At 70.1% G+C, this 13752-nt stretch overlaps 3 protein-coding genes across 3 annotated transcripts; 2 read left to right on the top strand and 1 right to left on the bottom strand.

Annotated features, from left to right (window-relative positions):
• Positions 1 to 586: 586 nt before the first annotated feature.
• On the bottom strand, positions 587 to 1414 carry AURANDRAFT_12283 (hypothetical protein; the record flags this gene model as incomplete). Its single annotated transcript, XM_009041684.1, has 2 exons — positions 587 to 859; positions 971 to 1414. Coding segments are annotated over 2 exons (717 nt in total), but the record flags the coding sequence as incomplete, so codon positions are not given.
• A 1952-nt stretch (positions 1415 to 3366) lies between these two features.
• AURANDRAFT_30982 (hypothetical protein) lies at positions 3367 to 5225 on the top strand (the record flags this gene model as incomplete). Its single annotated transcript, XM_009041772.1, has 3 exons — positions 3367 to 4269; positions 4448 to 4451; positions 4477 to 5225. 3 exons carry the CDS (start codon positions 3367 to 3369, stop codon positions 5223 to 5225), a joined length of 1656 nt encoding a protein of 551 aa, XP_009040020.1.
• Positions 5226 to 10215: 4990 nt separating this feature from the next.
• On the top strand, positions 10216 to 11496 carry AURANDRAFT_66488 (hypothetical protein; the record flags this gene model as incomplete). Its single annotated transcript, XM_009041773.1, has 1 exon — positions 10216 to 11496. The coding sequence occupies one exon, from the start codon at positions 10216 to 10218 to the stop codon at positions 11494 to 11496; it is 1281 nt and encodes a 426-aa protein (XP_009040021.1).
• Between the last annotated feature and the right edge of the window lie 2256 nt (positions 11497 to 13752).

Below are 13752 nucleotides of genomic sequence, written 5' to 3'. Positions count from 1 at the left end.
ATTTTATTTGGTCCTAGGGATGTACTTCGATACTTTGACTGGGCGTGTCGCGGGATTTGTCCCTTGCGTGAACTACGGTAGTCCCGAAATGTCCGGCTCCTACATGGACGCAGAGATCTTCCATGCCCTCCTCCGCTCCCGGCTCCAGGACGCGGCGAGCTCGACTTAAATCCCGCTACTTCTCCCCCTCGTCGTCGTCGTCGTCGTCGCCCTCGACGAACGCGTAGCCCGTGTTCGGCACGGGGAGGTCCGCGTCGGGCGCGAGCGCGAAGCCGAAGACGCGGAGCTGCCAGAGGTGGTGGACCCAGGGCAGGAGCGCCTCGGCGCGGCCGCCCTGGACGATGCCGCTCTCGACGACGTCGAGGCGGAACGCCTCGATGGCCGCGTGCGCGGCGTGGCCGTCGTCCCACTCGAGCTTGGGCCGGTCCGGCGGGCTCGCCTTGAAGCGGTTGTAGGTGTCGAAGATGGGGCTGCCGAGGTACAACCCGTCGCCGGGCATGACCTGGAGGTTGACCTCCGCGTCGCTCGTGAGGCCGTCGAGGACCGCGGCCGGGTCGCCGGCGTCGCGGCGCGCGGCCTCCGCGGCGACGGCGACCATCTTGCGGATCATGTGCATGAGGAAGGACTGGCCGACGACGTCGAGCTTGACCCACTCGGCGCCGTCGGCCGCGTCGCCCGACGGGTACGTCGGGTCGTCGGCCGTGAACGACACGATGAAGCGCTGCGCGGCCATGTCCGTGGGCTTGAGCTTGTTCGTGAAGTTGTGGTACTTGCGCGTGCCCACGTAGGCGGCGAGGAAGCCGCGGAGCCGCTCGAGCAGCGTCGGCGCCGCGCGGTGCGGCGCGAGCCGTTGCGCGACCTCCGCGGCCGCGGCGTCGTCCAACTTCCAGTCCGTCGGGTGCTCGCCGGCGGCGCGCGCGGCCAAGGCGCGCTTGCGGCAGTCGGCGACGCGGTCCGACCCGTAGCCGACGGCATCAAAGGCCGCGTCGATGGCCTCGTCGGGCGCGAGGAGGAACGTCGGGAGGAGGTACGTGTAGTGGCGGCGGTCGCAGGACTGCTTGCAGTTGAAGCCCTTGATGACGCGCACGGCGTCGAAGACCTTGATGTCGTCGGGCAGCTCGCCGTTGAGCCGCTCCAGGAGCGCGGGCACGTCGTCGTTCTCGACCTCCAATTTCGCGGAGACGACCTGGCGCGCCGCGGACACGCGTTTGTCCGTCCGCGCGGCGCGGCTCCAGCCGATCTTCGACAGGTCGCCCTGGTTGCCCTCGTGGACGGCGCCGGCGCGGTTGAGGGCCTCCTGGAGCGCGAGCTCGATCGTCGGCAGGTCCGACTCCTTCGACTGCTTCTGGAGGCCGTAGTAGTTCGCGCCGCGGTAGCCGAGGAGCAGCGCCAATTTCCGCTTCGGCAGGCGCTTGCCCGCGCCGGCGTCGCGCCGCAGCGACGGGTCCCCGAGGCCCCGCGGGTCCCGCGCGCTCGGGTCCCGCTGGTCCGCGTCGACGGCGACGCGCTTCGCACCCTCGGGCAGCGGCTCGGCGGCGGACCGCTTCGACATGCCGCGGAGTTTGACCGCGCGGTGGACGGGACCGCGCAGGCCCCGCGAGACGGTCGCGAGGCACGCGATCGCGAGGAGTGCCCGCGCAATTGTGGTCGCGCGACGCCGGAGGCGGCCGAAGAGCTGCCTCTGGCTTTGCCCTTCGCTGAATCGCTTCACCTTGCCGCAGACATGCTGTCCCCCTTAGGTCCCCGCGGCGCCCGCCGGCGCGAGGGCCGCGCGCATCGCCGCGTGCTTTTCGCGCCAGTAGGGCGACTGCGTCACCCGCTCGTAGAAGTTCGTCGCGTTGCCGAATTCCACGACGACGGCCGCGAGCTGCGCGGCGATCGCGTCCTGGGGCCCCGGGAGGCAGTAGTGCGTGCAGTCCGTGTAGAAGGTCCGCGGGTGGGCGTCGCCCGCGTCGCGGAGGGGCGCGTTGGTCACCGTCGCGACGAGGCCCGCGAGGCGCTCCTCCTCGTGCTGCACGTGCGTGTTCGGCTCCGCGCACCGCTTGCAGCCGCCGAGCTTCTGCTTCTCGGCCGTGTAGGCTCCGTCGCCGGCGCACGCGCCGGGCGTGTCGTGGCCGAAGTGCTGCACGGAGGTCTGGACGGAGATCTGCCACGCGTGCGCGGCGAGCTCCTCCGCGCGGCGCGGGCCGTCGGCGCCGAGGAGCTTCTCCGCGTAGGACTTCACGTTCGCCTTCTGCTTCGCCGCGCCCTCGTGGAGGTCCGTGCACTCCACGATGATCTCCCGCGGGCCCGCGCCGTTGGTGCGCTTCGGCGGCGGCCCCCGCCAGAGGTTCGGGTCCACGCCGCGCTGCGCGCGGTAGGAGACGACGCTCCCGTCGACGAGGCGCGCGCTCGACCCCGTGCCGACGCGGTAGCGGACGCCGAACTTGCCGTTGTCCCAGACCGGTAGATACTCGGCGACGAGGTCCCGCGGGATGCCGCACGCGAAGGCGACGAAGAGTTGCCGCGCGGTGCTGTCGCCGTCGATGCGCAGCGTCCGCCCCCGGAGCGCGCGCGCGAGCGCGCGGCCGTCGAAGCGCGGCAGGTCGCAGCGCGCCGGCTCCCAGAGCCGCTTCCGCCACGCGAGCTCCCCGTTCCTGAGCCAGTCGTCTCTCCAGCCCGCGCCGTTCGGCGCCGGCGCGTCGGCCCAGTCCTTGGCGAGGACGGGGACCATGGAGTAGTTGAACGGCGGCACGCCGAGGCCGCTCCCGCAGGCGTGCGTGTAGCCCTCCAGGGGGCAGCGCAGGTCCCCGAAGGACACGTTCCCGCTCGCGTAGACGGCGTCGCCCGTGCTCCGCCAGACGCCCGCGGCGTCGTAGCCGCCGCCGGTCCGATTCGACCAGCGCCCATTCAGGGCGCCCACGTCAAAGTCCTCGGGCCGCGTGAAGCAGCGATGTCGCTGCTCAGCGACGGCGGCGACGACGGCGATCACCAGCGTGCGACGCATCATGCGACCGATGAGCTGCGTACCGTCGCGGCAGCCCGGCGCCGCGAGCAAGCCTGTCGCGGCAGCCCGTCGCGTCGCGCTGACCAGCAAGAAGCCAAGTAAACACGGCATGGTGCATCGATGCCGAAATCATTGAGGTTGAGGTCCTCGGCGGCACGAGGTGTGTCTCGCCTCTCGACCACGCCGAGCGTCGCGTCGGCAGCGCTCGTCAGCCGTCTCTTATGCGCTTGCTCGTCGTCTCCATGTTCTGCGCCATCGCCCGAGCGCTGCGGTCGGGCGGCGGTCCGCGCGCCGCGTCGCGCCGCCGGCCGTCGCTGGTCGCGCGGTCCATGGCCGACGGGCCGGCGAAGCTCGTCGTGGACCCGGAGACGGGCGAGGAGATGTCGAAGAACGCGCTGAAGAAGCTGCTGAAGAAGCGCGACATCGCGGCGCGCAAGGCCGCGAGCGCGGCGGAGAAGGCCGCGGCCGTCGGCGGCGGCGGCGCGGCCGGCGGCGGCGCCGCGGCGGAGGCCGCGGGCCCGCCGCTCGTCGCGGCGGCGCCCGCGGCCTTCGGGGCGCCGGCGGCGGGCCTGCGCTTCGGCGACTACGCGACGTGCCAGTCGGCCGTGGAGCTCGACGGCGCGCCCGCGGCCGTCGGCGCGCTCGATTCGCCCGCGGACGACGTCTGGGTCCGCGCGCGCGTCGCGAACGTGCGCGCCAAGGGCAACTCCTGCTTCCTCGTGCTCCGGGGCCTCGACGACGCCCTGGAGACGGTGCAGTGCTGCTACTTCAAGAACGCGGACGACGGCGCCCGGAGCAAGGACGTGCTCAAGTTCCTCGCGGATTTGACGGACGAGTCCGTCGTCGACGCGCGCGGCGCGCTCGTCGCCGCGGACGTCGCGAGCTGCTCGCGGTCGACCGTGGAGATCCAGCTCAAGTCGCTCTTCGTCGTGACGCGGGCGCCGAAGGTGCTGCCGTTCCTCGTCGAGGACGCCGCGCGGTCCGAGGCCGTCATCGAGGCCTCTCAATCCACGGAGCGGCCCTTCGCGTCCGTGGGCCAGGAGGCGCGCCTCGATTACCGCTGGCTCGACCTGCGCACGCCGGCCCAGGGGTCCGTGATGCGCGTCCAGGCCGCGGTCTGCAAGCTCTTCCGGCGGACGATGGACGACGCGGGCTTCACGGAGATCCACTCGCCGAAGCTCGTCGGCGGCGAGTCCGAGTCCGGCGCGGGCGTCTTCACGACGGAGTACTTCGGGAGCACGGCCTGCCTCGCCCAGTCGCCCCAGCTCTACAAGCAGCTCGCCGTCGCGGGCGACCTCCAGGGCAGGACAAGAGAGCGACATTCCCAACTTCAAAGGCTCCTATCTCGGCCGTTTTCCACTCGTTTTGGCTGATCTTTGGACGAGCGATCATCTCTCGGAGCGCTCTCGAAGCGTGGGTGCTTTTTCCGGAACGCGCGCGCGCGGAACACTCACGTTGAAGCGACGTTGAATCTCTCTTGTCCTGCCCAGGCGACCTCGGCGCGGTCTTCGAGGTCGGCCCCGTGTTCCGGGCCGAGAACTCGAACACGCGGCGGCACTTGTGCGAGTTCACGGGCCTGGACTTCGAGATGCCCATCACGTCGCACTACCTCGAGGCCGTGCGCGTCGGCCACCGCACCTTCAAGGCCATCTTCGAGGGCCTCGAGCGCGACTTCTCGAAGGAACTCGCGGCCGTCCGCGACCAGTACCCGTCGGAGCCCGTCGTCGTGTCCGACGAGCCCGTCGTGATCCACTTCGCCGACGCCATCGCCATGCTCCGGGACAGCGGCGTGGACGTGGAAGACGACTACGGCGACCTCAGCGGCGCGGACGAGCTCGCGCTCGGCGCTTTGGTCAAGGAGCAGCACGGCGTCGACTTCTTCGTCGTCGACCGCTACCCGGCGGCGATCCGCCCCTTCTACACCATGCGCGACCCGTCCGACGACCGGCTGTCCAACTCCTACGACTTCTTCCTGCGGGGCCAGGAGATCTGCTCCGGCGCGCAGCGCGTCCACGACCCCGCGATGCTCGAGGCCGCGCTCAAAGCCAAGGGCATCGACCCGGGCGCGGAGGACCTGTCGCCGTCGCTCAAGAGCTACATGACGGCCTTCGAGCACGGCGCGCCGCCCCACGCGGGCTGCGGCTTCGGCCTCGAGCGCGTCGTCTTCCTCTACCTGGGCCTCGACAACATCCGCAAGGCGTCCCTCTTCCCCCGGGACCCGAAGCGGTGCGCGCCCTAGGCGACCTCGTAAAGCCTAGTCCCGCCGCGGCCGCTTCTCGGGCGGGGGCGCGTCGGCGCGGAAGACGCGGACCTTGCGGCCCTTGACCTCGTCGCCGTCGCACGCGAGCGCCGCGGTCATGGCCTGGAGGTTCGGCATGAGCGCGAACGCGAGCCCCCGGTGCCGCCGCGACGACGCGGACTCGTACTGGATCTGCACCTTGACGCCGGCGATGTGCTTGAAGAGGCCGCGCAGGTCGTCCTCGTCGGCCTCGTAGGCGAGCGACGTCACGCGGACCGTCCGCGCCTCCTCCTCGTCGTCCGCCGGCTTCTCCGTCATTTTCAGCAGGAGCCGGTCCCGCTTGCGGCTCCGGAGCCGCCGGTCCGCGATGACGCGGAACCGCCGCGTCGACTCGCCGAAGCGCACCTCGTCCTTTTTTAAGAGGTGGTAGAAGACGAAGGGCTTCAGACGCAACGGCTCCGCGCCGCGCCGGTGCACCCACGTGCCGTGCTGCGCCGCCAGGCAGACGATCGCGCACGTGTCGTCGTCCGCGGGCGCGCAGTTCGCGAAGCAGCAGTGGAAGCGCGACGTCGACCCGTGGTCCACGCGCAGGCCCGCGCGGTCGTGGCGCCCCGCGATCATCACCGCGTGCTCCTCGTACGTCGGCAACCGCGCGAGGCCCTCGGCGCCGCTCCGGCGCCACGCGACGTCGAACGCCGCGTCCCGCTTGTCCAGGCCCGGCGGCACGCGGTCCTCGCACCACCTCGCAACGTCGCGGCCGTCGTCGTGCGTGTCGGCCTCCCTTAAGTCGCGCCGCAGCCGCGATAGAGCTTTCCCGAGCTCGTTCTTGCCGCTCCGGTCCTTGGACCGGAGGCCCCAGAAGCCGTCGTTGAAGTCGTTGACGTGGAGGATGCGCCGCTCCTCCGTCGCGAGCAGCTTCTCGCGCAGCTCGGGAGACCGGAGGAACTTGTCGCGGAGCAGGGCCTCCATGAAGCCGACGGACTGTTCGCGGAACGCGTCGCCGTCTTTTCGGCCGCGGAAGGCCTTGGCGCCGATGGACTTGGCCTCGCGCGCGGTCTTCGCCGCGCGGATGCCCGCGACGGCCGCGGCGTCCGCGCCCGCGCGCAGGGCCTGGAACGCGTGCTCGAGCGAGCGAAAAGGCCCCGCGGCCGCGACGGCGCCCGCCGGCGCGTCGACGGCCACGACGCCGGCCGTCGCGAGGCCCACGGGGCACTCGAACTCCATGGACAGCCAGTCGAAGTCGCCCGCGAGGCCGACGATGGCGTCGCCGTCCTTGAGCGCGCCCTCGGCGCCCTCGAACTTGGCCGTGTTGTACTCGATGTAGCGCTTGTCGGGGTCCAGGTAGGACTCGGCCTCCTTGTCTTCGAACTTTTTATCGATGGCGTCCATGGCGTCGCGCGCGATTTTCAGGCGGCGCTCCTTCGTGGACTTGCTCCATGACTTGTTGCCCCAGCCGCGGGAGCTCATGGCGTCGCGGCGAGCATGGCGGCCCTCCTCGTGCTGCGCGAGGTCGGCGTTGACGACTTGTTGACCGCAAACAAAGCCGCGGCATTTTGGGCTGCCTCGGCGGCCACTGAAAGTCGCCTACCGAGCCGTCCGCGCGCGGCGTCAGCGGGCGCGATGGAGGGCCCGCAGAAGATCGCGTCGAAGTGGAGCGCCGTGGAGCCGCCGCCGCCGCGGCGCATCGACTCGCAGCCGGTCAAGCGAGCTCCAACGCAGGACTTCGCGCCGAAGCTCGTGTCGAAGCACCCGGCGCCGGCGCCGGCGCCCGCGCCGCCGGCGGAGCTCGACGAGCGCGTCTGCATGCTCCACTGCGAGGACCCGCCCTACAGCGCCAAGCTGCTCCTGCGCGGCCGGGTCCTCGCGGGGCCCGCGCGCAAAGTGCTCGCGAGCTTCGCCGCGGGGCTCTCGAAGCGGCACCCGGAGGCCGGGGCCGTCGACCCGGAGGCGCTCGTCGTCACCTGCCAGGGCGCGCGCGTCTACCCGACCTACACGCTCGACTGCCTCGACAGCGGCGTCGGCGACCTCGAGCTGCTCGTCGCGCTGCCCGCGGAGCCGGAGCCCGAGCCGGAGCCCGAGGCCGAGTCGAGCGACGACGACGACCTGCCGCCCTTCGAGGACATCGCCGCGGCGGATGACGATGACGACGACGACGACGTGCCGCCCTTCGAGGACGTGCCGGCGCCGGCGACGCTGCGGGACGAGATGCCGCCGCTCGTGAGCGCGCCGCCGCCTCGGAAGCCCGCCGCGCCGCCGCCCGCGCCGCCGCCCCAGACGAAGGAGGACAGCGACAGCGAGCCCGAGGCCGAGTTCGTGCCCGAGCCCGAGCCGACGCCCGCGCCGAAGCCCGTCGGCCGGCCCGCGCGGCGGCCGACGCGCGCGGCGACGCGGCGCGTGCAGACGGTCAAGGCCCCCGAGCCGACGCGGACGCAGAACGGCGTGCGGCCCAAGACGCCCGCGGAGATCGCGGCGGACGCGGCGCCCGGCGACCTGCGGCCCGTGGCGATCCTGCGGCCGTCGAAGCCGTCCGCGCGCATGCTCGGGCCGTCGGGCCGCGCGCACGTCGCGGGGCTCATCGCGGTCCACATCTCGTCGGCGGAGCGCATCGCCCAGTGCCGGGGCATGCTGCGGAGCGTCGCGGCCCAGGAGATCAAGCCCGTGCCCCTCGTGCTCTCCTGGTCCGCGGACGACGCGCACGCGGCCGCTTTTCAGGACATGCTCGACAGCGTCGGCGCGGGCCTGCCCCACTTCAACCCCGTCGCCCAGAAGGGCAAGCACTCCCAGTTCGAGCACTACGAGCTCGCGGCGCGGGAGCTGCGGCGGCTCGTGGGCGACGGGTCGAAGAACGGGAGTTTGTGCTTCGCGATCTTCTCCGACGACGACGACATCTGGCACCCGCGCCGCGCGGGCACGTTCCTCATGGCCGTCACGGACCGCGCCAAGGCCGCGCCGACGGACGCGATTTTGTGTTTGACGACGTGCCGGCCCGACGCGGAGCACGCGCGGTCCGCGCGCGAGCCCCGCGACGTCGACGCTTTAATCCGCCGGCGGCACGCGGAGGTCCACGCGTCCGACGGCCGGGGCCACGAGTTCTTCCAGTTCGCCGTCGAGCTGGGTTTGCTCGAGGCCTTCTTCGCCTTCGAGTCCCGCGCGGTGCTCGCGAGCCCCTACTGCGACCTGCGGTTTTCCAAGTTCCTGCTCAACGTGACGCCGGACGCGCCGGCCTTCAAGGCGCCGGAGACGAACTGGATGTACTTTTATCGCTCTTCCGCCGCCGACGCGAACGTGCTCGACGTCATGGACGAGATGGAGAAGCGCCGCGCGCACTCGGCGAGCGCGTCGTCGAAGCGGCTCCGCGTGACGGGCAAGGACTCGACGACGGCCGCGCGCCTCCTCAGCGACCACCCGAGCCTCCTCAACAAGTTCAACGCCCACTTCGTCGCCGCCCTGCGGGCGAACGCGCACGTCAACGTCCTCGCGGAGGGCCTCGACATGCCCCGGGACGCGCTCACGACCGCGACGTCCCACTTCCTCACGGACCAGGCCAAGGACGTCCTCAAGACCCTCGACCGCGACGCCCGCGACGCCGTCAACGCCCTCATCTGCGACCTCGCGGAGGACGCGGTCTCGAGGTTCGCGCCGGGCGCGTGAGGTATCTTATTATGGGTGCCGGGTCGGCAGCGCCGTATTGTACAATCGCCCGTTCGCTTTGAGCACCACGGACGGGTCGAAGTCGCAGCTGCTGCGCCAATAATCCAGGACGTGCCAGAAGATCGGTTTGGGAAGATGAGTCGAGTCGAAGAGGGCCGCGAGTAGTGCCGTGGACCGCGTGGATGGCGGCGCGGCTCGGCCGCGGGCGCACAACTCGCGGAGGACGAGCAGGCTCTTGCGGGGTGCCTTGACGTACCGCTGCCAGCCGCCCGCCAAACGCACGTCGCGGAGCAGGATGTAAGCATCACTTGGGACCGGAAAGAATCTAGACGGAGCCGCCTTTTGTTCTGCCGTCTGACCGTCTGAATTGGTAGCGTGCAGCGCCGCGCCGCGGCTCAAGAGAAAGCGAGTCATGTTCAATCGCGAGTGCATTGCCGCCAAATGCAGAGGCGGCATCTGGCCCATGAAGCCGTCGGCCATCCAGTGCTCCCCGGACATTTCGCCGATGTCGGCCCCTAAATCAAGGAGCACCTCGGCGATGGCTACTTGGCCACTGCAGGCGGCGTAGTGAAGCGGGCGCCAAAACGCGCCAGTCATGTGAGGCCAAAGACTCGGGTAGGAGCCGAACTTGAGGAGCTCAAGAACGCCAGCGGTCCAGGTTATCTGGCCTTCACCGCTGAACGCGTGGCCAAGGAGAGTAGAACGCTCGCGGTCTCGCATGTTCGGGTCATTGGCCTTCCACAGCCAACTTTTGAGAGCCGCGAGGTCGCGATGCTTCGTCGCTTCGACGATATGATCCGGCAGGAACTCCATACGTTTTCGCGCTCGCGGCGGCCGTATCTATCACGCGCGTCGCCGGCGCAGTCGCGCGCGAGATCCGACCCAGCTCGAACCAGGCCTCGAGGGTCAACATGGCGCGTGAAGCTAATGTTGCATGCCCGTGTTGCATGCCCGGCCGATGGGCCCGGGCAGCATGGCCACCGCACTGCTGCTCCTCGCGGCTACCCCAGCAGCAGCAGCGATCAATGAACGATTCGTCGACACGACGTCAGGACGCCTGAGGGGTGCATGGAACGCGTCGATTGGCGCCTTCCAGTTCATGGGTGTGCCGTACGCTGCCCCTCCCGTCGGTTCGCTTCGATGGGCGCCGCCGGCGCCGTTTGTGAAACAGCCTGGCGTCCGCGACTGCCGGAGCTTCGAGGCGCAGGGTCCGCGCTGCCTGCAGCGGAGGTCCTCCAGCTTCGCGACGAGCGAGGACTGCCTGCGGCTCTCGATCTGGACTCCGAGCGCCGCGGCGGCGGCGGCGGCTCGCGACGCGGCGGCGGCGGACCTGCCCGTCATGGTTTACCTGCACGGCGGGTCGCTCGTGGGCGGCGGGGCGCTGTCGCTCCAGGCTGCGGACGGCGGCGTCGGGAGTCTGGCGTCCGCGGGTCGCGTCGTCTCGGTGTCGGTGGCCTACCGGCTCGGCGTGCTCGGGTTCCTCGCGTCTCCCGCGCTCGAATCGGCGCGCGGGACGTCCGGGAACTACGGCCTGCTGGACGTGATCGCGAGCCTCGAGTGGGTCAAGGCGAACGCGCGGTCCTTTGGCGGCGACCCGGAGCGGATCACCGTCTACGGCCAGTCTTCGGGCGGGTCCCTGGTCTTCGCGCTGCTCGCGTCGCCGCTCGCGCGGGGGCTCTTCCGGCGCGCGATCAGCATGTCCGGGAGCCCGCGGCTGAACAGCACCCTGGAGGAGGCCTACGGCTACTGGCACCGCGAGCCCGTCCTGGCGACGCGATGCGCCGCGCTCATCGACGGGCCTGAACTCCGGGACTGCCTCTACTCGCTCGACGCGTCCGAGCTCGTCGCCGCGCAGCCCGACGACTGGGACGCCGCGACCTTCTCCTACTCCCTCTTCGACGAGGACTACCGGTACGCGCCGCTCCTGCTCGTCGACGGCCGGGTCCTCCCTCGCGACTACCGCGAAGCGGACTACGACGCAGACGTCGCGACGATCGTCGGCGTGACGCGCCAGGAGGCCGACTTCTCGCCCGGCGACGACGCGCGGACCTGGACGGCGGCGGACATGGCGGCCTTCCTCGCGAACGAGACGGCGCACCTCGGGCCCGACTTCGTCGACGGCCTCCTGGACGCCTACGACGTCCGCGGCCGGGCGGCGCTCGACGCGCAGCGGCTCTACTCGGAGATCCTCGCGGACGCGTCCGTCTTTTGTCCGACCCTCGTCCTCGCGCGCGCCATGCCGGACCCCGTGGTCTACTCGACGTCCGCCCGGCCGGGCCGCCCCTACGCGCCGCTCGCGCCCTTGCAGATCGTCCGAGGCTACGAGCCCCGCTACGCGTTCCACGCCGTCGACATGTTCATGCTCTTCAACTTCACGAACGGCTACGCCATGACCGACGGCGACCGCGCCTACTCGCGGAGCCTCGTCTCGGCCTTCGCGGGCTTCGCGCGGGACGGGGCGCTGCCCCGGGGCTGGCGCCGCTTCTCCGGCGACGGGTCCTACGGCGTCGTCGACTGGCGCGACGGGACGACGGCGACGACGGCGACGAACCTCAAGAAGCGCCAGTGCAAATTCTGGCTGCGGCACGACGCGTACCGCCGCTACGCCTGGGTGAACTGACGCGTTGCGGAGTCCTCTTACGGCGCTCTACGCGGCCGAAAGGTCGAAGTCGCGGTCGCTGCGCCAGTAGCTGAGGACGTGCCAGAAGATCGGCGTGGGGAGGGGCGTCGCCCGCGTGGTTCGCCGCGCGCCGGGGCGCGCCGAGTCGGAACCTGCGCCGAAGAGGGCCGCGAGAACGGAAGGCGGCGGCGTGGCTCGGCTGCGGGAGCACAATTCGCGGAGGACGAGCAGGCCCTTGCGGGGCTCGTTGATGTAACGCTTCCAGCTGCCCGCCAAACGCACGTCGCGGAGCAGGATGTAGGCATCTCGAGGGACCGGACGGTGTTCAGTTGGAGCCACAAGTTGTTCTGTCGTACCAAATAGGGATTCAGCGTGCAGCGCCGCGCCGCGGCTCAAGAGAAAGCGGATAATGCGCAAGTGGTCCATGTTGGCGGCGTAGTGAAGCGGGCTCCAATTTGCGGAATCTCCGCCGATCCAAGGCGTATGGTTCGGGTCATAGCCGTGCTTCAGGAGCAACTGGACTAGAGGGAATAAAAGGCTTGGGTGAATATTAGAATATGCGTGGTAATAGAGAGTCATTCCGTCGTGGTCTCGCATGTTTGGGTCGTGAGACTCCAGCCATGCTTTGAGGGGGGCCAAGTCGTGCGTTTCGGCATTTCTGATCAACATAACAATCGAGTCCGGCAGCACCCCCGACGCCTCCATCCGTTCGCGCGCTCGCGGCGGCCGCGCCTGTGCGCGCGCAGCTCCAGACCGCCCGGGTAAGCATCGATCGAGTTGTCCATCAACATCAGCCACTTGCTCCCAGCCGCGCTGCGCCGGGGCAGCATGGCGACCACCTGGAAGCCGTGGAAGCGCGACGGGGGGCGGCCGTCGCGCTCCTCCCAGCTCAAGGTCTACGCCCGGGGCGAGGACGACGAGGACGACGTCACGGAGCACCCCGTGGCGACGTCGGCGGACACGGTGCCCCACCGGCTCACGATGGACGACCGCCAGAGCCACTTCATCAACAAGAGCCGGTCGAACTTCGTGAGCGACGCCTACGCGCGCGCGCGGCGGCGCGGCGGCGTCTACATGCTGTCGCACCGGAACCAGAAGCGCTACGCGCGGGGCCGCTTCTTCCGAACGGTGAAGCCGCGGTGGGCGAAGCAGTCCGCGCGGCTCTTCAAGTACATGCACCTGCACCCCTGCGAGGTCGACGTCCTGTACGCGCTCTTCCGGGACGCGGACACGGACCACTCGGGCACGCTCGCCGTCGGCGAGCTCATGGCGTTTTTGGGATTGGAGCACTCGGACTTCGCGAACCGCATCTTCTGCATGATGGAGTACATCCGGGGCCAGCACGTCTCCGGGAGCTGCGACTACGAGTCCTACGTCGTGTCGGTCTGGAACGTCTGCACGCTCCAGGCCGACGAGTACCGCGACTTCTGCTTCGAGCTCTACGACGTCGACGAGTCGGGCTACCTCGACAGGGCGGAGATTTTGGACCTCGTGGCGGACATCACGACGGAGACCTTCGCCGGGTCCGAGCGCACGTCGTTGCTGCTCCAGGACCTGATCACGATGATCGAGGACAGCCACCACGACGCGATCAGCAAGACGGAGTTCGAGGCGTTCTGCCGCGACCGCCCCGCGCTGCTCGGGCCGGCGTACCAGCTCCGCCAGCGCATGCGCACGGAGTTCGGGGGCGCGGCCTTCTGGGACATGATCGGCGAGCGGCGCCGCGGCGCGGGCGGCGCGCGCCAGTCGGCCGTGGACCTCGCGGGCCAGGAGTCGAGCGCGTTCGTGCCCCTGCGGCGCCTCATCATCGAGTACGACCGCGTGCGCGCGTCGCCGGCGGCGCGCCTCGAGCGGAACGACGAGCAGGAGAACGAGCGCCACCGCAACCGCAAGGCGAAGATGAAGATCATCGACGACTCCACGAAGAAGCGGTCCATGTCCATGTGCACGACCGTCGTCATGAAGGAGGAGGAGAACCCCCTCGTGTCCATCTTCAAGCGGAAGCGCGCCATCACGCTCGAGATGATGGAGGAGATGGAGCTCATGACCAAGGCCATCCGCGACAACGCGTTCGTCGTGCCCGCGGACTACCGCGACAACTTCGACCTCAACTCGAACATGCGCCGGGACCTGTCCCTCGAGAACGAGCGTAGATTCCGGGTCAAGGAGCGGAAGAAGCTCATCAAGTGGCTCACCTACTCCGACGACTTCGAGGCGCTCCTCGACGACGACGAGTTCGCGGAGCTCCGCGCGCGG

This window comes from Aureococcus anophagefferens (assembly GCF_000186865.1).
Source record: "Aureococcus anophagefferens unplaced genomic scaffold AURANscaffold_23, whole genome shotgun sequence".
In the NCBI taxonomy this organism is placed as follows: domain Eukaryota; class Pelagophyceae; order Pelagomonadales; family Pelagomonadaceae; genus Aureococcus; species Aureococcus anophagefferens.
Note: the sequence above shows the minus strand (reverse complement) of the source record. Positions and strands in the feature narration are given on the sequence as shown.